This window comes from Polypterus senegalus, chromosome 6, assembly GCF_016835505.1.
Source record: "Polypterus senegalus isolate Bchr_013 chromosome 6, ASM1683550v1, whole genome shotgun sequence".
In the NCBI taxonomy this organism is placed as follows: Eukaryota; Metazoa; Chordata; class Cladistia; order Polypteriformes; family Polypteridae; genus Polypterus; species Polypterus senegalus.
This window is the reverse complement of record NC_053159.1, coordinates 123,173,251-123,198,136: the sequence shown is the minus strand read 5'-3', so window position 1 is coordinate 123,198,136 and position 24,886 is coordinate 123,173,251. Positions and strand designations below refer to the sequence as shown.

Sequence of the window (24,886 nt, the reverse complement as noted above, 5' to 3'; positions counted from 1 at the left end):
TTAAAATTTCAAAAATTTGTACAACTTGCCATATTTAAGATACCTTTCTAAAAAAATGAACTGACTTGACATATTTTCTGTGGTCCACTGGGAGACGAGTTGTTTTATACAGGCAGACAGACATGGCTATTGTGGTTGATGCTTTTCACATTATAACAAACAAGCGTGAAAACCACTTTAAGCTTTCCCCAAAAATCCTGTTTAAACACTATTTCTCTTGTCACAACCAACAGCATGGTGTAAGTGGCTGAGAAAATCAGAAGTCTTGTATTGCCAAATATTCTGACAAAATTAGGACACGTCTGTAGGCATATGTTTAGCTTTGATTTGCAGTGTGAGATGGAGTGGTATAGTTACAAAGCTTGTTGAACAAAATGAATATACTGTAGATGTCTTCACAATTCAGCCCAGTAATCTGCACGTTACATACATGACTGCATCTCTGACTAGTTTCCTGACCAATATATGTATTTCTCATCCTAGGTAATTGTTCAAAATTACAACTCTGTTTTAACCCTGTCTCATCTGTACCAGTCTTCTGATGCCATTCTCGTGCATGAAAATGATACTGTCCACAAGATCTGTGCACAGCTTATGAACATTAAACAGATTTCATTTAAGGATGTCAATAAAGTGATTGCCCATCAGCTAGGGAGTGTGCTGCAGCCAGTTTGTACGAGTGATGGGACTGCCGAATACAAAAGAAACCCACTAGGTAACCAGGCACTTGCTGTCTTTTTTTTTTTTTTTTTTTTTTCTTTTTTCAATTTATTTTTATTTCTTGAAAAATGGGATGTGTTTAGAGCAAAATAGTGCTGCTATCCAGCTTTGTGTTTCTCAGTGCAAGCAAAACCACATATAAAATGTAGTCGAAATTATTGGGTAGTAATTAGTGTTTTTTTTTTCCCACACCACTTGTCCTACAAGTATTCTCATTTATTCTGATTTCTTTTACATTCTATATTCAAGTCCATCTTACAAATCTGCTTTCAAGTTCCATTTGAACACAGTCCTCCGCAAAGCCAGCAGTACATTCTCACATTTTGTCAGTAGATCAGATCATTTATGGTTCCAATTCTCTCCTAAAGCAAGTATTGCACAAAAAAATTACTTTTCTAAACCATCAAGAGGGCAGATGTTTAAAAATGGTGCCCAGAATTCAATACTTCAGTCATGAGACCACAGCATCCCAAATAGTCTCATTGAAGGCATCTGCTTCAGTAAAGGAAACAAGTGGGCCATGTAATGATCAGGAAATGTTAAGAAGAATAAAACAGAATAAATTGAATTAACAGGACAGCAACTAGTAGATCAAAGAGCGTGGGTACATATCAAGTGAGAGAGAAAATAAGTTACTTGCTACTTCTGCTTGTTTTCTGGTTTATTTAATTTTTGCTGTAGTTGTGATTTGTCATGAACATCATTTTTAGGTGACCTGATGGAAAATATGGTTTGTCATCCAGAGTTCAAACTACTGGGACTCCGAAATATCCCACAGATGTCTGATACCGCTCTTGCCTATAGTGCTTTTACCTGGCCAGGTCTACTGAAACACTTGAGGCAAATGTTGATTGCTCATGCTAAAATGGAAGAAGGCAAGTAGAATATGGCTGTAGATCATTTATCATTATGTTGCTTCTAATTTATAAACAAATTTGATTTGTTTTCTTATTTGGCTTATTTATCGATTAGCTCAGCGATTGTACAGAGATACTGGCCTTTAAGTTTGGTGCCAGGACTCCTGATCGTCTCTTTTGTACTTTCACTCTTTATTAGACCTGCGCCCTACATATTTATTATATGGCTGATATCAATAAAGGTTAGGCTAGAATTGTGAGTATATGGACTAAAACTACCATTACCCCCAATCCTGGAGGTTCAGGAGGTACCACTGTGAGGTGGGGTTAAAAAAAAAAAAAGCACCGTGTAGCAACTACAGTATAAGCTGGTGACACACATGTAATTAGACCTGCATCTTACAGATTGGATATTTCTTCATTTTTATGATTGGAGCATTTACGATTACACATGTCGTGTTTTTAGTGTTTAAGTCTTGGAGTAAACACATTGACAAAGTCTATATTGTTGAAGTCTGACAGTGCTAGTTTGCTGTTTTGTTTTTTGTTTTCTGTGGTCACACATGCCCAGTTTACTGTAGTCCAGCTTTCTGGGCATATTCTCCTTAATGTGGTAACACTTTTTTGTAATTTAAAGTGCAAAAAATAAATAATATGAATACTGTTCACACTTTGGTATCAACTACTGTATATCTGACTTTTTGCATTACACATTTTTGTATCGTGGTCCCAAGTCTTACCCCTAGGTGTCACTCTGAGATTACAAAGACTCCTTTCACTTTGTTTTAAAAATTCAGAACTTAAGAATACAGCTATCTGCAGTTCCACTATGTGCCTGTTGATGTCAGTCTTGTAGTATTGAAATAAACCTCTACTGCTATTGTGTTTCTTCAGAAATTATTTTTTTTTTTATGAAGGCAGTAATGAAGTTGGTTAAAAAGAAATATAACTGTTGGTTTTACAGGTATTGACTGGCAGGTTCGTCCTCCTTTGCCTGGATTGACTGCAGTTGAGACGTTGACTGGCAAAAAAGAGTCTCGTTTTAACACATCTTTGTCAAATCTGCTTATCCTTAGAGGCAAAGATGTACAGTCGGCAGATCAAGGTAAATAACGTGGGCAGTCACAAACCGTTAAATGCGACATTTCCCAACTTGGCTATCAGTCCTGAGATCTCCAGTAGTATAGCTGGATATCTGTGGGCCCAAAGCAGGAAATGGCATTCTACCTTAAACCCTCCCCCACCAATAGACCAATAAATAATAATAATAATAATTCTTTGCATTTATATACAGTAGCGCTTTTCTCACTACTCAAAGCACTCAGAAATAGCAGGTTAAGGGCCTTGCTCAAGGGCCCAACAGAGCAGAGTCCCTTTTGGCATTTACGGGATTCGAACCGGCAACCTTCCGATTGCCAGTGCAGATCCCTAGCCTCAGAATGACAGTCTACATTTATATTTTGTAGGCTTGTTATTGTCATTTGTACAGAGTACTGTAAAATTCTCACTTGCATGTGCTAATCAATATTCAACACTTTGCCACTCTCTGGCAGCATGATTAGCTAGTTTACCTGCCTTACCTCAAAACTTCAGTCTTCCTTACCTGAAAATGGCAGAACACAGTTTACAGCATTATCTACTGTTGGACACGCATACCCCTGTGATAATCTTCTTGGAACCCACCGGAGTAAAAATTCTATTTATCTTTTGTAAAAGCCACCTTTTATAAAGTAATCTCTGCTGTCTTCACCTGAAGTGGTTAGTTAAGTGACTTTATAAGTGCACAGTTGGCTGAAATAATGAATTTAGTAGTGACAATATGTTACATGAAAATGCTCTTGGGTACTTTTCTTTAAATTCACAAGTTAAAACAACCAAATTATCATCCAATTTGTTGAAATTAAGTGATGTAACTTACAAGCTTAAGCCATGAGAATTTGATTCAGTTGCACTGTTATTTTTTTATGCCTGCTATAATCGTTTTCTTCCTCCTGCGATTGTGTTTTATTGAAGGAGCATTTGCAGATCCAGCTCTTTATACATCTTGGAGACCACCAGGTTCCAGCATCACTACTTGGAGAACACCAATAGCCTTTAACAGATATGAGAAGTTGGCCACTCTTGTCAGTAACAGCCAGCTGTTACTGAAGCCACTGGACAGCATAGTGGGAAGAGCATGGAACATGTTTGCTTCAAGGTAAGAAGGAGCCTGAAATGGAGAGGTTTAACTGAAAAATTTGGTGACATGAAAGTTATATGTGCCTTAAATATTTGTGGTATCTGTCCACTGCTGGTCTCGGTGATCCCAAACGCTGCCTTTAAATGTTGCCGTAATTAGCCAAGTCAACATGTTATAAGCCAGTCCTGAAGAAGACCAGCTTCAGCTGCTGTGTTAGAGATAAAAAGATATTTTATAGAATTGTATATTTTGATGATTACTGTTTTAATGTTAGTATCAAGTTGATTATTTCACTAATTAAGTACAATAAGAAACGTGACACTACAGAGCAGTTTTGGACTGCACAAAGTACAAAAATATTTTAATAAATCTAACATTAATCCATTCATTTAGGAAACTTTTTATTGAGTCCAGGCTTGATGGAGACCAAGCAAGGCAAAAACCAGCCATGGACAGGGCGTCAGTCCATTGCAAGCCACACTGAAATGCCACTTTTTCCAAGCTATTAGACTGTCTGTCTGGCATATAAATGTATAAACCAGACAAGAAACAAATTTTTGTTAGTGCCAAATGTCAGTTTTCTCAGTTTTCTAGTTTTGTTGAAACATGGGATTGCTATATAAACATATAGCAAATTTCTGGCTAGCATATGAACAAGTCCAAGCAAAAGAAAGCTAGCCAGATTTAAATGGTATATCAAAATTTATTTCCTTTTATACCATTTAGCATGCGCTACCTCTCATGTTTTCCCCTCTGCCAGCGGGAAGAGATTATAATGGTTCTGTGCTATCAGGAAGCAGAATGCTGAAGTATTATATTGTGTGTGTGTGTGTTGTGTGTTTTTTTTTAAATAAAAGACCAGGGGCCTCATGTATAATGCTATGCGAAGAATTGACACTATAACATGGTGTACGGACAAAAGCGGAAATGTGGTTACGCACAAAAAAATCCAGATGCATAAATCTGTGTGAACGCCAACTTCCACGTTCTTCCACTACATAAATCCCGGTCAGAATGAAAAGTAACACATGTGCATGCGCCTGCTGTCCTGCCCAGTCTCCTCCTAGAATTACGCCTCTTTGAATATGCAAATCAGTATAAATAGCCCTTAAGCTCCGCGTTCTGTGAAAAGGCAATGGCAAAAGCACGGGGGGGAAATAGAAGAATTTCAGAGAATACCAAGTGGAGGCAAGGAAAAATGTACTATTTGTTGGTTTAAACAGTGATATAAACAACAAGAGGAAGTTGATCGAGTGACATAGTGTGTCAGAGAAAGTCGAAAGCTCATGTGCACAAAGTAGCACAGTGCCCGAAATAAAAAAGAAGTTGTCAGCTATCAAAGTGGCCTGGAAAAGGCGAGTCGTAGCCCACTGTCCGAGTGTTTTATGAAAGCTTATTAGGGTACAGAGGAAAAAAAAAAGGCACACATTGGGGGAGAAAAAGTACGAAATGTCAACTTTAATGACAAAATGAACTACGTGATTAAAGTGGAAATTTGGAGATTAAAGTAGGACATCATAGACTTCATCTTAAGATCGCTTAATTTTATTAGTTTCTCAAATCCCATTGTAAACTAAAGTAACACATTAAATGCTTTGTTTTGTATTTCATCTTCTATGTGCTCTGTGTGTGTGAAACACTACGTGCTTCTTAAAGAGGCTTTCTCTTCCTCCGACAGGACCCAGAATCCATTACATTTGTGATATTACAGCTCTCTGAATAATTAAAATACTGAGATGTATACTTGATATCATTTTCATGATGATAGGAGTTAAAGCATGTTATTAAACATGGGAACACGGTGGTGCAGTGATTGTTCATGTCTCATGCAAGATGCTTGCTGCGCTGTTTGCAACTTCCGATGACATACTTTATTGTAGCTGTACTGTCTCTTTCAGACGTGCTAACCTCCAATTCCTGTCTAATTATTCTATCCATCCAGTGTAGCGCCAGTCCCAGCAAGAATACAGCTCAAAGCAGGAAGAATCCGTGAATGGAGCACCAGCTCCTCACTAGCGCTGCGACACTGTGTCCTCGCATGTTTGTTTATTTTATTAACAGTATAGATTATTTAAATGAAGTTAAAGTTTTATCTGTATAATAAACATTTTGCTGCATTTCATATAATAAACATTTTGCTGCATTTCATCTTAAAAATGATATCATCATCATATGTAAATACACGCTTTATAAAGTGGTTCAGGTTGTACAATATTATAACTGTATTGCAAGTTTACAGTGAGGTAATTGTACTTATAAGTACAAAGAATTCTACAAGGAGCACTTGATGGACTGATTGAGTGTGTTTAGAGTTCTTGGGATGAAACTGTTTCTGAACTGCGAGGAAAGGCTCTGAAGCGTTTGCTTTATAAGAGCAGTTCAATAGCCGGCTGAGGCAGCGAGTGCTTGATTCTGTATAATTCTCTTTTTAGTTAGCTGCTGTAGAGCTGTGATTCCACACTCAGATACAGTTATATAAATACTCCGAGTGGTACAGTGATAGTAATATGGAAAAAGATGATTGGATGTGGCAACCCCTAATGGGAGCAGCTGAAAGAAGAAGGTGCATTGAGAGTAACAACGCTAAAGCAGCTTTTGTATTTAGAATAGTTTGACCATTCTGTGGACCATTATATTGTTACAGGTTAATTACAATCAGATGCATTAAACTATTAAACAGTATGCGGTTAATTTCAGTGTACTGTATTTATAAAGCCGCGTCAGGGATGTGGATCTAAAAAAGAAAGGGAAACCACACTGAAACAGTAGCACTGCTTTGACTCTGGGTGCCGCCAGTCTGAAAAAACCTAGCGCAGAACTTGCGTACAACAGGGTGTGAGGTACTGCGGAAATGTGTGTGGCTTTACTACAGGTTTAGGTTTATACATTGCGATATGAATGTGGAAACATTCTTGCACAACATTTTTATGCGTATGCACCGTTTATACATGAGTCCCCAGGAGATGGTCCTTGAGAGGATCAAACACACTTGAAGATCTTGTCAGGGTCAGATAATAGGTCAGAGCTGCCAGAAGTCAAAAATACCAGTTTGTCAGAACTTCAAAAAAACATTAAATTAAGAAAATCAAGTTAGAAAAAAATGAAAGAAATCACTCAGGAAAAGGTAGTTTTTTCTTTTGGAGATGGTATTCCCACACAAGGACACACTTTTATTCAAGTGGCCATCTTTTATATTGGCCGGACATTGACATCACAAGCCTTGCATTGTGAGGCTAGCAACAGAGGTTCTTTCTATATATAATATGATTGCACCCATGCTACAAAATGGTGGTATCCAAACAAAAGAAGTTGGCACAAAATGACAATATTCAGTCCTCACCGCCACGATGTTAAAGAAAATTAAAGACAATAAAACAACTAGCAACACATACAAAAATGGGAACGACGGATGCATACTGGTGCTAAAGTGAGATCCTTCAGATGTAGTTTTTGCTTGATTACTGCCTGTGACCTTAGTCCAGCATGTTACACATTTCTGCAAAACAAGTTGAAAGGAGGCTCTTTAGAGGATAGAGGGAGTCCCGCCATGAGTGTTGTGATTGCACACAATCAGGGTAACTCTGGACCCTTTTAATACAATTTTCTTTTTGCATCTGTGGTTTAGTTTTTCTTCCCAAAGCATGGCTTTTTGACCTCTGTACTGCACAAGTTTTGAGAAACTGAGATTCATGATTTGTCACGGGTGTCACAAATGATCAAAATTAATTTACTCTTTTTTTTTTTTTTTTTTTTAGCCATCATAGGGTCTAGTTAATATATTGTATGTAGAGTACCATATGTATGATTTTGGTAAGAGTATTAAGATGCAGTTTGAGAAGGGGTATCCTTAAAAAAGTCAGATAATCTATGTTTTATACTTCATAAAACAGAATAACCTGCACATAAACATACAATCTATCATGACAAAATAGAAAAATACATATGACTAAGAGTTGCATCCCTGGCTTTCGCAGCAAAAGACACATTTTTACTAGCAAGACTTTTGGTAAATAACACTAATTGGTTTTGACTGATTTAAAAACAAAGTTTTAAACTACCAAATTTCATAGAAAAGACTAGAAATTCAGGTAGTAATAACAATCTGAAAGATCCAACAAATGAAGCAAAGCAAGATATTGAATGTATTTATTTCACTATGACAGAAAATAGATTAATTAAAAAACATTACATTCATTAAAGTAAGGCAGCAGTTTATGTAACTTTTTGATGGGTTAGATATTATATGATAAACACTGTACAGTATACTCCCGTGGTATCACATAGTGGGAGACCCTTTATGCCTGTTTACAATGTGGCACAGTGTAAATTCTTAACAATCAACTACCGTTAATAGTTACCTGTACTGGTTTTGTCCACACTGGCAGAATCTCCAAGATGAATTGTCTGTGACCTGGTAGATCCAAGTAAGTAAGAAAAATCAGAGCATGTTTGATCTTCTTTTTAGTAACAGATTTTTCTTAGTTGTATTTGAGTTTGGGGGGCAACAGCCTGGGTAAGCAGTGTTGATTTGGACATACTCCAGTCTCCATGCTCAAATGCAGATATGAGAACATCTACAGTGCACTACAGATTATGCATTTCACCGAAGTAATACTTTAGAATGTGGTGCTAGTCACACTTTTTATTTTCTAAACCTTTGATTATTAACTGGTCAAAATGCACAGCAGGTTTACTAAAGGTCAACTCTACATTTCGTGTATGTGAGGGAGAGGACATTTATTGCCTTCAGTTGTTGTTTTGCTTTTATTTACTTCTTTATTTTAAATGTTGCAGTTTCCTTTTCAGTTACCAGTGTCCATTTGAATAAACCCCACATTCACAAATGGTTAAATCAAACTGAAGGCTAAAACACCAATTTTTGTCTTGTTCAGTTTGACCAAAGGACACTGAGGCAGTTCTCTGTTGCCGCTGTAGTGCATCTAACTGGCTCGAAAGTCAAGTCATTTGTAGTGATATCATCATTTTTTTAATACAGTGGACCCTTTACTTACAAACTGGTTGTAACTCAAGTTGGTTGTTAGTCAAGACTGTTTTTCCCATAAAATATAACGGAAATACCCATAATGTGTTCCGAACCTCCCACAGCAACACTTACTTAACCTTTTCATAATAAATAATGGTTGTATAATTTGCATAATTTACCAAAATCCTAAATCATTTTTCTAATGTACTAACTAAAAAGTTACAAAAAGTGCCTAGCCTACCAGAAACAACAATTTCATACTGTACTCACCATTTAAGTTGACATGTTTGGCTTGCAGGAAGGGAGGAGGAGGAGGAGGAGGAGGAGAGCCCCCTTCCATAAGATTTGAGTAACACCTTTAGCAACACTAGCTTCCTTATACAAATCTTTTCTTTGTAAAATTGTCGAGATGGTGGATTTCGATATGCTGTACATATTAGCGAGATCAGTCACACGAACGCCACTCTCATATTTCCACGCAATTTCCTTCTTTGTTTCGATTGTGATTGTTTTCTTTATCTTCGTTACCTTCTCTTTCCTTCTTAGTTTCTTTTCTAGCTTTTTTGGGGCCATTTTGATAGCAATTATCGAAATAAATTATATAAATCACTGCACTGACTGAAATTATGTCCACAAACACACGTATGTGGGCTCCGACTGATCCTTACAATTGCTGTCGGCTGCTTGTTTACAATCGCACAAGCGGATACACGTGACTGCATTCGGGTCGTAACTCAAGACATTGGTCATAATTCAAAACAAAAATTTTGGTCGTAAACCAAGTTGTTCTCATATCAGGCCAGTCGTATATCGAGAGTTGACTGTATTTGGATTTAAATTATACTATTAACACTTTTTTTATTTCAACTTTTGTAAACGAAACCCCTCATAAGAAGGTTGGATTTTTTATGCTTCGTGGGGAAGCTCATTTGCAATCTGAAAAACTGAGCTGTGTGTTGGGAATACACATTCAAGAAAGTTGTAATAAAAAGGTTGCAAAATGACTGGACCTGTCCTGCAAGCAGCAGTCTTTTTTTTCTTTTTGCTTTTTTGGTGAGGGGCTTCCTTCTCTCCATCAGACCTGGCAGCCACTCGGCCCTTTTGGCTGATATGGAAGTAGTAGGAAAGCAGCGGTGAAACAGGCAGTGCCAAAGCACACCACATTCATCTCTGCTGGGGATGGTAGGGTGCAAAATAAATTCATTCTTGGGCAGACATTTACTGGAGAGATTCCCTTTGAGACTTGTAATGTAAATGCTTCTGATTCAGAGCAAATATTTTTTCCTGCTAGGCAGTATGGTTGATCTGTCTCAGAAGGCATTGTAAACTCTATACCAAACCAAAACTATGAAGGGAAAAATGGAGCGTGTTTATACTACAGAAAGTTATGAGGAGCTAGGTTTGCAAACAGATGGTTTTTGTTAAGAATCTGTTGATGCAACATGCTTATTAAATTGAGCATTTGTTTACATTGATTATTTGCTTTCCTTCTTGTCTATAACAAAATATACTAAATACAAGGTGAGTGTGTTTTGTGCACACAAATCAATAAATTCTGAGCTTCTGCAATAACAGCCTGAAAAAACTGTAAGCTCTGGAGGAGGACAACCTGTTTTTTGTGCACCATGGAGATAAAAGGCACTCAAATAGCACAGAGAAGCAACCTGAGGTGGGCACAACACATAGCCGATTATATGTGATGTGTGTGCGGCAGGACATTGGACCCAGCTCCACGAGGGGGCAAAAGTGGGCATAGTCTCTCTAAATGATCTGCCCCTACACCTCAAACCTACTCAAAAGGAATTTTGAACATTTTCACTTGTGCCTAAAAATTTGATAGTTGTGCTTTGTCAGTTCAGATAACAGGATTAGGTGCTAACCCCGAATTCACCCCAGAATATTCCGTAGAAGCTCATCTGTCCAGTTCACACTGACTCCATTCCATATACGTTAAACAATACAGCTGGAATAAAAATAGCAGCTTTTTTTCATTTTTGAACAATCCGTTGTGATAATTTCCCAGTGTTCTGGGGTAAAGTGCATTACACTTTGTTTTGAATCTGCATTGTTTCTTAAAGGATATCAGTTTCTTAATTACAGTACTATGTGTTACTTCACTGTTTACTGGGAATGATTGTGAATTAAATGTTTCACTTGAGGAGTTGGAGCGGCTCCATTTCAACTAAATTATCGACAACCCCTTAACCAACCCCAACATTTCCCTGAGGCCTGCCCAGCTTGATGTCCGAAATGGCAACCGCTATGTAGATAAACAGTGCGTTCAAAAAAATTTTTGCTTTTAATACATTTGCAAAAACTACACAAATCCTTGTTTCGGTTTGTCATTCTGGGTATTGAGTGTTTTATTTGTTGAGGGAACAAATAATTAAAACTATTTTTGCACAAGGCTGCAGTGTCGCAAAATGTGAAAAAAATGAAGAGGTCGGAGTACTTTTCAAAGGCACTGCGCATATATATATTTATATTTTTCATATAATATATGAGAGAGAGACACACACATAATATGTAGAACACATGGGAAGTGGGAGTTGAAAGCAAGCAACACTGTCTGGTTATAATTTAGCACAGCAAGAAATGGTATTATCCTATAAAAGGCTTTCTTCCTATAATACACATGAAACACATTAATGCATAAATGAGGCTGTCACTCACACAGTTAGGATCTGGCAGATTCAACAATATAGCACATCCTTTTGTAGAAAAGGAGTTAGTGTGACAACAGAGAATTTGTATATTAATATGTTTTATTACTAAGAATAATTGGTAGAGTTGCTTCCAAATTTAAAATTAGTATCAGCCCCTTCAGGAGTGATCAGCACGTCCATGTGGCCCCAATTCAATAAAGAAAGTCTGCATAAAATGTAATATCTTGTCGCATGGCTGTATTAAGATTTTAACAAGAATGAGTCAATCAGCTGTGAGGAATAAGGGAAGTTACACACTGTTCTCCTGTTGTCAATACAATTACAGTATATTGCATTGTTTAAAGTGTCCTCCTTGTAAAACAAAATATGTAATTGGATGCTTGGCAGGCTGCAGGCAGTTGATGGGCTGATTGGTATTTCCCTTTGTGTGTTGCGTGTATTTTTTTTTTTCCAGATTATTAATATGCTTCCAAAAGATTTGCAGTGGCACACTATGGCAAGCACACAATTTGTGATTTGGGCTTTCCAGTTTTTGTACAGTAATACTAAAGTGGGTCCTGGTAACCGAGCCATTGAAGCCAGGATAACCTTTTGCGGTTGTATATCTAGCTGAGATATTGTGACCTCTTAGGAAACAAGTATGATGTAGTGAATTGTGTTTGCCAGAGTTTCTTAAATTCTAGTTTTTGTCCAAGATTCTACGGGATTAGGATTGGTCAGTCAATATGGCTTTTAAATTAAAGTAAATAAGACAGCAAAGAATCTCAGTATCTGGTTGCATCAGTAGAGTAGGGTGGATGGCGGTGAGGTCAGGGAGGAGAGCATGCACTGGTACAGAGTGTTGCCACACCCACCACATGACGAATCCGCTCGGGATCCTGGTTGCCAACCCCCCCAGCAGACAATGCATCGCAGTCCCACCCTCCGGAAATGACCCTTTATGTACCACAGCCAGGTATTTACATGGCCTGGTCCAGCCGCTTGGGTCCTCAACAATGAGGATCCTGCTAGCCGGATCACCCTTGGGTATATCACGCCACATGGCTGTGGTGCCGTAACTGACGCTCCCTCAAAATGCAGGAAAGACAGAGTTGCAGTGGCAGGGGCCAATAAAATGCCACAAAGCAGCTTTAAAAGCCTTGTAAAATGTAATTGTGATTGAACCATTACTCCTGCCTCATGTCACCATCCTCGTACAGGCAGTATTATAGGACCCCACTCCTCCTTAATTGTAATAAATGTGTTCCCCTCTAGGAAAACTTGTCACATCATTATCTAAGACTCTGCTGCACACAAGTGCTTCAAGTAATCCGACAAAAACAATCCGTCTGCCACCATTTTTTCTACTTTACCTTCTACTATAAAGTGAATTGCCTATCACTGGTGGAAGCTTACAGAGGAACTTGCGGTTTGGTTTTCTTGCTGTCTCTCTCTTTGCTAGCTGGCCTTGGAGGATAACCATTGTTTTGTGTAAAGAATCTGTAAAACCTTTATAGACACCTAACATGCTTGAAGAACTCTGTTAATGAAAGCCCAATGTGAATACAAAGGGCTCAATTTTCAAAAAGCTTTTGATAAGGAGCCTCATGGGAGGTTAGCAAGCGGAATAAAAGAAATGGGAGTTGAAGGTGCCGTGTGCAAATTGGCTCAAACACATAAAGCTATAAGGGATATGGTCTGAGGAGCTTTTTCTGAATTAAGTAGTGTTAAAGGTGGTGTCCTTTAGGGATGAGTGCTGGGACAACTTCTTTGTGTACATTTATATAAAATGATCTCAATGAACATCTCAACCTTTTACTTTTACCCTAAGTTTACCAGTAACTTGAAGAGAGACCTAGAATCAGAAAAAAAAAAAACGTTTTTGATGGAGAGAATTCAGACTTGTCAAATTTGTGGAAGGTGAATTCTAATGTAAATCAAGTTTTACACTCCTAATCAAGCAGATATACTTGCTTGTGGAGGGGGTTTTGAAATCTGTGAGATGGATAATTAAGTCATAGTGGATTCTTCACCGTCCACATCCAGAAGCAATAAGAATATTGAAAGGCTACATTGCAGTGTGGCGACATCATATTGAGAGAATATTCTTAAAATGTACAAAGCACATATTGGGTGGGGTGGCGCAGTGGGTAACGCTGCTGCCTCGCAGTAAGGAGATCTGGGTTTGCTTTCCGGGTCCTCCCTGCTTGGAGTTTAAATGTTCTCCCCGTGTCTGCGTGGGTTTCCACCCATAGTCCAGGTTAGGTGCATTCAGGTTAGGTGCATTCACAATCCTAAATTGTCTCTAGTGTGTGCGCTTTGCAGTGGGCTGGCGCCCTGCCTGGGATTTGTTCCTGCCTTGCGCCCTGTACTCCAGAAAACCCCCATGAGCTTGTGTTAGGATATCGTGGGTTGGACAATGACTGACTGACTGACTAACATATTGGGTGCCATCTTCAATATTATGTTCAGCATAGTAGCCACACTACAGAAGACCATATAGGCCGACTTCTGAACGGTAAGGCTGGCGGTCTTATGAGCAAACATTGAAGGAGCAGAACCTTTTCAGTTAAGATTAAGAGGAGATATGATTGAAGTGTTGAAAATTATGAAGGGAATTAACCTTTTTAACTTTAACTTTTAGCGTCTCATGGTTAGCCACATAATGATTTTGAAGTCCTTCCTGTCTTGTCCTGATTGGACAGATGGATTACTGGTGAATAAGATATTCTATAGAAGAAGCACAATTATCTAAAGTAATGTGGGCTGATGTTACATAAGATAAACAAAAACTTTGATAACACAGATGGATGCGGCCATTTCGGATTAAAAATTATGGATATAAAAGATTTTGGTAATCTATCAGTTTTAAGCCTCCTTTTGATACTTACGTGAGTAAGTTTTGTCGCTTGTTTGCTTCAGTATTCCACAGTAACTTCAGCATCAAAATGTCGGCAGGTGGTGTAGTGTCTTCCTGCTGCTCAACATACAGAGGTGCTGTTTAGATGGCACTTTGACAATCTGTCTGAGAAATCTGCTGTGCAGTCCTCATCGTTGTATAAACACAAAAATCCTAAGCGAACAAAACAGAGCCTGTGTACGTGGGCAGCGCTGGCAACACACTGACAATAGCCGAGGCAGGGGTGGGTGAGTCACGGCCACAATCCCACAGTCTACTCGCTCAGTCCAGTCAAGGTTAAAAGTGTAGTGTTTACACGGTTGGTACAGAATTCACAGCAAAACTGTTATATGAATTATAACAAAAGTAGCGTACTACACCTGCAGGGTCACCACAGATAATGTGGAACCTCGGTTAACTGGGGTCCTACTGTATGTATAAAGGGACCTGAGAAGTGTCTTCAGATTCCTGGTCCTGTGTTGCAAATAAGAATCGAGAGAAGTTTCAAACCGACTGGCTATTTTTGAACCTGTGGCAGGCTTCTTTGTAGGTTGTATTTATTCCAAGATTTCTTTATTAGTTTTTCAGTACTACTCCACTGGCCTCGCAATCAAGTGGGCGCAGGTCGTAATGTTGCTCTGAAGTGGAAGCAAAAGGCACCTTGAACTGTGCTTTCTCCTATGGCTGCATGTGCAGTCGGGAGCGGGGCATATAGGGCACTTGAGAAGCTCAGCAGATAACACTTGGGGGCCTGGCACACTTCATAGAGAGCAAGTGACATGACAGGACGGAGGTTAAATACAAGAGCATCGATCGGTATAGCTAATGATATGGAGAATGGATGAAATCATGAGCAAATGGCAGAGGATGCTTTGAGTCATTCAGTGAGGGCATTACAATGCTGTACGTAATGCATTGGCAGCATCTTCACATCATGACATGTCGGTAGGCATCCATCCATCCATCCATCCCGCTATATCCTAACTACAGGGGCAGGTTGCCTAAATTATTACTACAAGTGAATTTGTGAGCAGTACAGTTATGGGCCAACTCTTCCAGACTACATCATTACAGCAAAAATAGCAGCACATGCATGGAGGGTACACGATGGAGACACACTCTTCAATTGTGAGGACTTCAGGCCATTGTTTCTAGTGCTTGCCATTTTTTATTAATTATTAGCGAATTCTTCCTAAACATTTTCATACAAAAGCAAAAATAAAAAATGCTCACAATAGCCTTGTTGGCAAAGGTGTCGTGAGACAACGGCAGGTTTAAGTAGTCCTTAATAAATGACTGATACATTGAGAACAAGGTAAATAAAAGTTCAGATTTGGTAAACTGTCACGTTTATCTTAACTTGTGCATGCATCTATGATGATCATATCATTTTTTTCTGAAATCCCCCTGCCTATAAAGTTCCCTTATTAATTGGTCCGTAGAGGGGGAAATCCACATCCAGTCAAAAACGAAATTTAAACCCTGGAATAGCAGAAGTTTGTACTGCCCAAAGAGCAAGCAGCAGCAGCTTATTGTACACTGTGAACATTAGACAGAAAGCCTTAAATGGGAGTTGTTTTGCTTTTATTTAATAAAAAAATCTGCCAGTAGGGTAAGCAAAATTTACTTGGAAGATTCCCTAAAGTAAGCTAAATAATCATAAATTCAAATTTTTTGATAAGTCAATGATTCTTACAATAAGTGAAACAAGATTTAACGTGCTGGTACAAAATCCTTTCACTTGCTTGGATGTCCATTTTTGCAGTGTAGAAAGTGCAGATGTCGTCTTCATAATACTCTGCTCAGTCATTTGCAAACCTGCTTGATAATTACATTTGGTATTTTTCAACTCAAAATTATTTTTGAATGAAATACCTACATGTCCTTTGCCTCTACTTGGAAATAGTAAGCGTTAAGGCTTTTGTTTTCATGTTTGGACTGGTGCTCCTTTGACCTTATTTTAAACTGCAAGAACAGAAATGGTATGTTTTAATTAAAAACACAACAAATCTACACATAAGCAGGCAATCTCTGTTGGCAAATGAAACCCTTCAAATTAAAAACTATCAGACGTATCCTTTATTCCAGTTTAGGGTAATGAGAAGGTCATTGAACTGTTTGTTTTTTTGATTTTTAAAGCAATTCCACGCCACATCTATAATATATAGAACAATATGCACGGATCACGGCCATTTCTTTGTGCTGTTGACATACTGTAAGGACTTGAGTTAAAACTGTCATTGTGCTAAAAAACTGGACATGGATTCTTCCATATTATTTGAAAGCACAATGCCACAGAGATGTCAAAAAAGAAAAGACAAAACCATTAAGGCCAGCATAGCTCCTCAACCCCAGTAACATTTAATGGTTAATGCTCAGCTGCCCTCCACAGTTCAGTCACCAAGGCACAAAGTAATCTGCCCCTTGTGGCTCTAGCAGGTCCAGTTAAAGCTCTCTTGGCACTTGGTGAGGGGTCTTTAGTGGCACTGGGACGATGCTATAGGTGGTCCTTCATTTAGTCTACAGCTGAATATCCCAGTAAATCACTTCATGTATGCAGTGTGGGCTTTCATATTCTGGAAGGTGTGAGGGGTTGCTTTAAGAAATGTTGTATTTACTTTAATGACTGAGGCGAGGACACCTCCACACCCTTATTACTGGCTTCTGTTGACATTTGTCTTCAGCTCCTTGCCCTTTGGCATGGAACAGTCAGTAGCTCTACAGTCTGAAGTGGGTGGATGGTATTGATAAAAAAAAAAGGAAATTCAAGGAACCTGGCATGCATTATGTCAGCTTTTGCATTTCTGTAGTGTCCATTACAGCGATCACTGTCTTTACAAAGCTCTCCACATTTCCTGTAGCTCAGCTTCGTTAAAAGTCAGACATATTAAAGATAACATTTTGGTTTATGTTTTGATTTTCAGAGCCTATGTTCACCAGTACATAAAATATGGCATCTCAGAAGGAGACTTCCTGGACAGCTTCACTGCCTTGGAGCAGGTCATCTCCAGCTATTCAAACCTGTGATCAAGTTCCATGTCACGGAGGAGCTTGAGTGTGCAGCCTGATCTGAGAACCTCTGGATTTTAATCTCTAGATGCATTTTTGACTGATAATAATTAGATACAACACGGTAAGCAGTTCGGCAGTGCAGGAGCTCATCTTCTGTTCAGCTCAGAGGTTTTGAGTGTGCTGCCTGTTAATGGGAACTTTGATTAGCTGGGAAAAGTAAGGTACATTAATGAAATTTACTTCATCAAGCATCCCACCACAACCAGTTCTAAAGTATCTTGCCTCATTTACAAGCTGTTCACCAAAGATGGATGAACCAAAACGATGTAGGAAATGATACAGAGGCAAAGCAGTAGCTGATGCCATAATATCAGATCATTTAGAAAAGAAAAAAAAAAGTGCACTTTTCTTCCCATTTTATAGTTTCTTTATACTTTATGAAGGCAGGCAGTGAGTGGTACGGTGGTTAAGGCTTTGGACTTCAAACCCTGAAGAGGTGGGTTCATATCCCACCACTGACACTGTGTGACTTGACCTGCCAGTGCTTCAATTAGAGAAAAGAAAAAGGAATGTAAGCAATTGTATCTCAAACATTGTAAGTCACTTTAGATAAAAGTGCTGGCCAAATAAATAATTGTAAACGTCACCTTTCAAAGATCATTGAAAAGGCAGCGTCAGTTTAATGTCCAAACCTCTTGACAGAATCTTAATAACAGTAGGCCACGTCAAGTGTAAGGCAGGGGGAGAGGCAGCCATTTTAGTGACCACCCTCTGTTCTATACAACATGAGACCGAATGTCACTGTTGGTAACCGTCTTGCACTTTTGAGATGGGGACAGTGAGCTACGAAGAGGAGGACAGACTCTTTAGTTGAGTCCAACTCCTTTGGCCGTTCCATGGTCTGCTCAGTACTCTGCAGATATGGCAACTTGCATCTACCTTTCTTACTGAGTTCAGAGGCCTGTTCAGTGTGATGAGCTTATTATTTCATAGCACATACAAAGTAATCGGAACACTGACCTTCACAGCAAGACCCCCTTATCTCAAAGGCATAACACTCAAGTAGCAAAGACCTTCCTTGTACTCTTGTGCAAACGTAGGAACAGGCCCAGGACCGGTGGCACTCTTTTTAGATGGAAGATTTTCAAAAGCAGCAGCAACTTTAAAAGATATTACTCTACAAACGAGCCAAATTTTAAGCAAATAACGTGTTTATTTTAAAACATCCATCCATTATCCAACCCACTATATCCTAACTACAGGGTCACGGGGGTCTGCTGGAGCCAATTCCAGCCAACACAGGGCGCAAGGCAAAAAACAAACCCCAGGCAGGGCTCCAGCCCACCACAGTATTTTAAAACAACTGTTTCAAAATAAATATTAATTTGGAAAAGGCAAAGAAATGATAAAGAAAACAATTATCTATTTTAATAAATTGAAAAATGTCATTGAATGGTTCAATATACCACTTACTACAGTTAGGATAATCAAGAAGCTCAGACCCTCCAGGCTAAGTTCGTACCCCACAACTCTCTTTACTCCATGCTGATGTGGCGACGCTCACACTGCACATCACAAATTGCAAAATCTTTCTCCCAGACAAAGAGCATCTGATCCCAGAACTCCATTGTAAGTGACTGGCAGAATGCAGTTAGGCCTTGACATGAGATCCAACTCCAGTTCCAAAAGGGATGACCAGAGCATAAAGTCCTTGACATCTGACGACACCACCACCACCAGCAGATGCAGGAGCTGAAGCAACACTTCACAGGATTCCTAACATCTCAGTTGTAATCACTTTCTCTCTCTCTGTGCCCTGTGCTGTTTTTGAAGAACTTGCTTCACAGGGACGATGGCAGTGGCAGTCAAGGGATACCCTAGTGACCGTGGGTTTAGTGCCAGAACCCAGAGACTCAAGCCCAAGGAAGACATTTTGGAATTTTGAACTTGTACTGGACTATTTATTACTGATTTTTATTGTCTTTTATAGTGCTTATTTTAGAAGGGGGGGCTTGGATTTGGTTTTAGTGTTTTTATTTATTTTGGGTGGTAATAGGGCCACGCCACAGACCTGGCTCACTGGTTGCACTGTTTAGGAGGAGTGTGGAGCGCTCCCATGCAACAGGCAGCCTTGTGGTGGGTGGGGTGTGATAAGTGGTCTGTGTAGATTTTATGTAAATAATCGAGATCTGAGAGCGTGCAGGCTGAGACCTGGTGCAGGTGTGCACATGACGGCGCTGGTCTGGGGTTAAGGGTAGTGCTTGACTGATCGCACACTCACATGTGACTGCGAGGGGATCAGTTAGGTGCCACATTCATGCCATGGAGGGTCAGATCTGTGCCAGATCAAGGCAATGTAAGGGGAGCCTGCACAGCTGAGATGGACAGACGGAAAGAAAGGAAATAGATGAGGAGGAAAAGGGAGGTTAAAGACAGAAGAATGGAGGCACAATTGGGAGACGCCAACATGTGAGGGGATGGAGGCAGGCAGCCAGGAGGAGAGACCCCCTTGGAGGAGTATAGGGCCGACACTTGGGGGCTGAAGAGGGTCACTCTCAGTGTCTTTAGGGAGCCGGAGTGACCCGTTGCCGAGAAGGGGCAGTGCAGCGTCCTGCCAAGGCCACAGCTGGCAGCAGGGACCCGAGCCTGGAATTAAAGGGTTGGCTGTGCCTGTCGGTTGGTGTGGGGTGAGCAGAGGAGATTTCGGTTTTAAAAAAGATGTACCTGGAATTTTTAGTTTTTAGACTTGCTTCCTGCCTTGGAATTTTAACCTGGTTTTTCATATTTATTTCTTGGATATTTTATCCTTCACATTTTTCACTATTTTTATTGGATTATTTATTTATTGAAGATTGGAATCGATGCACTTTTTTTTCTTTTGGGATTTTAATAAAAGCACTTGAACAGTTTTTTGCGCCTATCCCTTTCGACTATCAGTGATTCAGTCAATCTGGGCTGTCACACCTCTCTAAAATATAACCTTTTTGGTCTTAATGGGGAGAGATTTGTGATCCCAAATTATTTGGGAAATGTATTTAATAAAGGTGCCATTGGAGCATAGCTTTGTTGCCCTGTAATCACAGAGATGCGAATCCTTTGTGAGGACAAAACTACCTGAGCATCTTTAGCACACCTGATAACATGAACATTGTAGGCGAGTACCTGTCTGTGTAAAGGTAAGCTAGGATAGTCCAGACAGGAATAATGCAATGTACTCCTGTGGCTGAGACTCCGGGTCAGAGGCTAGAGAAGGGTCTGCACACTTTAAAGTAGACCGTCTACAGTATCTTTAATATTTGGGTAACACAGCTGCATGCCTTAGAAAAGTATTGGCTTACAGTTAGAGAAACTGCGAGTCCAGGGTGCTAAAGGGTTATTAAAAGACAGTCTCCACCTCATTCATTTTCTTTACAGTGAAGATTCTACTTTATGAAGGCATTCCATTGCAGCCCAAGCCCCTCAGACCTAGAATTGGGCCAGGCCCACTTTTCTCATGCTGGCACATCCTTTTAGTGGTTAGCATTCAATATGAGACCTCCGAGGTGGGTGACATAGCTTTGATGATAAACTCCCTTCACTTGTACTTAATACAGCACAGGCACTACACAAAACAACAATTGTTAAAGGAGGGTCATAATACAAGAAAATACACCCTCCAATGACATTTGTTTTAAAACTTAAGTGAAAAAAGGCTATTGCACACAGAATAAAAAGAATGAGGGGGGGAAATGGTGACAGTCTGTTTAGCTGTCTTGTGGGAGACTCCAGTTACCTTCTGTACATCGTTACTTCTCGATGACGTATTCTAATGAACCTCCGTGCCTTGCCGACTGAAGGACCAAATGAAGACTACATCAGTGTCTTCTTAGAATGATTAGAAATAAGTTAAGAATATCCCATTTACAGATTAGGTTGTAGGGGTTAAAGCAGAACCTACCAATATCTGAATATGAATTTATGTTTAGCCCAATATTTTAACATAACTTTGGAAAGCCATCCATTTTTGCAACCTGTTTATCCAGGGCAGGGCACCAGTCCAGTGCGTAACCCCCTTTTAGCACTTGCAATGGGCGACTGGGTGTTCTCCCCACCCTTTGGAGAGTCGATTGATTGTATGGGTTTAGGAGAGGCTGGAGATGTTCAGGATGTCAAAGTGATGGCAGCTCCTGTGGGATATTCCTGCAGTTAAGGTCCTGGCACAACACCAGGCCAGTCACTGTTAAGTTTGAATTGCAGGTCTTTGGAAAATGACAGAGGAGAACCCAGACAAGCAGAGGTCGGTCAGGACTTGGACCTGTGACTCTGAGGGTGTAAGGCAGTGCCACTGTGCTGCTGCTTTGTGTCCTTTCAGTTGTGCTTCAATGTACAGTTCCCTCACTCCATGGGGACACAGTTAGAAAACTTTTTTTCACAAATGTTAGAAAGTTTTTCTTCACAAAGAAAGGGCCATAGCCTGATGGGATATATGGCCAGGTAGTGTGGTAGGTAGGACTTTAGAGGCCTTCAGATCTCAACTTGATGTTCTTCTGATGAATGTCCCATGAATTACACTGGTGAGCTTGTTTGGGTGAATGGCCTGTCCAACACTTTGGGTCACTCCAGTTTTGTTACTGGGGAGCTGCTCAGGGCCTTGGAGTATTGCTGGACCCCCTCCACATTACGCAGCACCTGTTATTCATATACTACTTTGTATTGTTTCACACTAAAGTCCTGGCAGGCAGGTTTAGTGTAGCACTGGTGCATTATTCACTTGACAAAGCTGACTTGGACCATGCCATTGTCAGTCCACCTCCCCAGTGGCACTTCCTCCTGCCCTTTGCCCATCTGTGACAGCAGGAACTCCCAGCGTGGAGCTGAGTCACTCAGAGGGTCCTGACCCCCATGCAGGTACAGTTACTAGGACACAAAGTGCACATTTTCGCTTCCTGCTCAGATTTCACTGAAACTCCACCCCATGATTTGTTCTCCCTTCACTTTAAGTCTGCTGGGGAGAGGTGTCTACACGTCACAATGCAGCACAGTTAGTAATGAAAATTAGGCAATGGGACACAAACGGAAACGTTTAGGTGGATTGTGAAAGAACAGGATTTTCATTCATGAGGCCGTAATGCAAATCCTCCTTAAATTTGTTTAGGCAGTGACGTCCACTGGAACACATTAGTCTCACCTATTTGCTTTGAGTACAATGGTGAGTGTACCACAGACGGAGGGGGAAAAAAAAAAACATAAAAACTTGGCATGGCATCATAAATAACCACCCCCATAAGAGCAGGCACACCTGCACGCCGAGGCAGCGAGTGTTCAGTTACCGTCCTCCACACCTTCAGAAACTGGTCAGGTCAGTTTGGGCGTCTTAATCATTCCCAACACCGTGCCCCCTCACCTTGGGAGTGCAAATTCTGTTTTAATGTTTCAGCAAAAGACCACACTGCCTAAGCAAACTCCCGGAATCCCCTGCCCACTTCGGCCCCCCCCAGGACCCATGACATTGTCGTAATGAGGCTAAGTGGAAAGCAGACGTACAAGTCAGCCTTTTATCCCCTTAGCTCTCTACGGCGTTTGGACACACTTTGGTGAGGGCACACCTTAAAGTCTGGAGGACATTTGTACGTCAATGGAAATTAAACACATCTTCATACACATTCCTCACAAGCTACGGGTTCCCGGCCCCTCAGGTTTGCCTAAAGGATTTTTTTTTTTTGTTTTGTTTTTCAGTATGACGCAACTCAGTTTTAGGATAGAGGCCCACTGCCCAAACATAACTAGGGTATGAAAGAGGAGAACTTGTAAACTTATTATTTAAATTAAACAGGTAAGCAGTACATTGGCTAAGCTGGCCTGTGCTTTCTGTTAAATAAAAAGGAGTCGTGTTTTAAACATTGTTTGTTCTGTGGGTGGGGGATGTTTTTTGAGATATATACTGTAAGTATTTGATCTGTAACATTTTCATTTCCCCTTGGGGACAAATCATCTTATGTGTCTATCACCGTGCCTACTGTACGAATGTCATACTTATAAAAAAATGTATATTACAAAAATATCGTAAAATACATCTCCTGTACAAAATGTAGCATGTATAAAAGTGAACATTTTCCAATGTGCTACCAAACTGAATAACCGCCTTATTTACTCCATTGTATAACAACTGGCTGCTTCACATCCCGGCTAGTGATGACACTGGAAACAAATTGGCAGCAAAGTCAACAAAAGGCAAAACAAGTACAACAAAGGCAGACATTCATCTTCTTTCATGTGTCCAGGTTCAGAATTAAAGAACTGAACGTTTCACAATTGAATTTGCCTTTCACCTCCATGACACTCCCAATTGTCATAAAAAAAGGAAATAAATGGAGTGACGAGGGCCATCTGAAAAGCTTTTGCCAAGAAATATTTGCATATGTGCCGAAATACGGTATGTGAACTCGCCCAACAGTACTAAACCATCCAAGATTTTAACGCCAAGACAGAATACGGAGCGCTGTGTTGGGCCATCACGTTAGATGAGGACCCTACCCACAATTCAAGGGTGCAGTGCAGACACGTTTCTCTTAACATGAATGCTTGGCATGTCTTGTAGAACTCTGGAGTAAAGGCTGCCATACTTTGAAAGTAAAAATGGAACCTTTTTTCCAGCCTGTAAGCTTTACTTGACTGTTACTATCACTGGGCATGAACTTGAGAGTTACGGCACCCTAACCCAATCACAAGCCACTTAAGTATTCATACACGGCTCCAGGGTTCAAGTCCAAGTCCAGCTGATGTCTCAGTGGGTACTGCATGTTCTCTTTCCAGGCTCCCTACGTTAGCTTTACTAAAGACACCAAATTGTTCCGTTATGGTGTCTGAGACAACGGCCCACAGTACTCTTACTGCTCCATTGAGGGTTGGTTCTGCCCCTGCATGCCCTTATAAGACTAAGAAGGTTTATAAAATCAGTTAAGTCACACGAAATACACGGCAACATTAAAATGAAAGGCTGTTGTATTCAGAAGCTACGCTTGACTGCGAGATCCGCATAACCGTTCACTGTGTGTGTGTGTGTGTGTTCACGTCTTTCACTGGAAGGGCTTACCCTAAAAAAGCTGATGGCCTCTGCGGCCACGTAGTGCAGTTTGAAGGCTCTCCGGTCTTCCAGCATGCTGCTTTTCTTGCTGTTCCGTTGGGCACCATTCCACCCGTGTTTCAACTCATGCGCTGACAAGCCCTTGTGTAGCTCCATCTCTCACACTAAACTCTACTGTTGCATGGTGGAGGCTAAAAACTAAAATTACAGCACCAGTACCATGTCCTGATCTCAGTCCTGGCACTCCATGTTGAGTCTGCGTTTTGTGTCTCCATGGTGGTTTTCTCCAGAATTGTACACAGGATTGTGAAGGACTGACCATAAATGGCCCACTTCAATCTGGCAGAAGGTACTGTGCCATCTGTACCCACTGGCTGTCCAGACTCTCATCTCTGTAACCTGCCTGTTCCCCCTTCACCTCAATCTGGTTAGAGTACTTTATTTATATGCAGTACGTTGGTTTCAACTCATTTTTATTATTTATTACCTATTAATGGCTATCTACTCATTATTTATCTACTGTATTA

General features: G+C 40.2%; 1 protein-coding gene across 6 annotated transcripts in view; it reads left to right on the top strand.

The window, feature by feature from the left end:
- The window catches only part of tubd1 (tubulin, delta 1), a 40,336-nt gene that overhangs the window by 14,839 nt on the left and 611 nt on the right, over window positions 1–24,886 (top strand). For 4 of the 6 annotated variants that reach the window (XM_039757020.1, XM_039757021.1, XM_039757018.1 and 1 more), the window contains 5 exons: window positions 484–715; window positions 1,431–1,595; window positions 2,542–2,682; window positions 3,591–3,774; window positions 17,209–17,834. In XM_039757020.1, coding sequence (XP_039612954.1) covers window positions 484–715; window positions 1,431–1,595; window positions 2,542–2,682; window positions 3,591–3,774; window positions 17,209–17,311 — 825 coding nt within the window. In that variant the 3' untranslated portion in view covers window positions 17,312–17,834. Of the gene's footprint in view, window positions 1–483; window positions 716–1,430; window positions 1,596–2,541; window positions 2,683–3,590; window positions 3,775–17,208; window positions 17,835–24,886 lie in introns of those variants that run through there. The other 2 variants (XM_039757024.1, XM_039757022.1) reach the window with 2 other exon arrangements.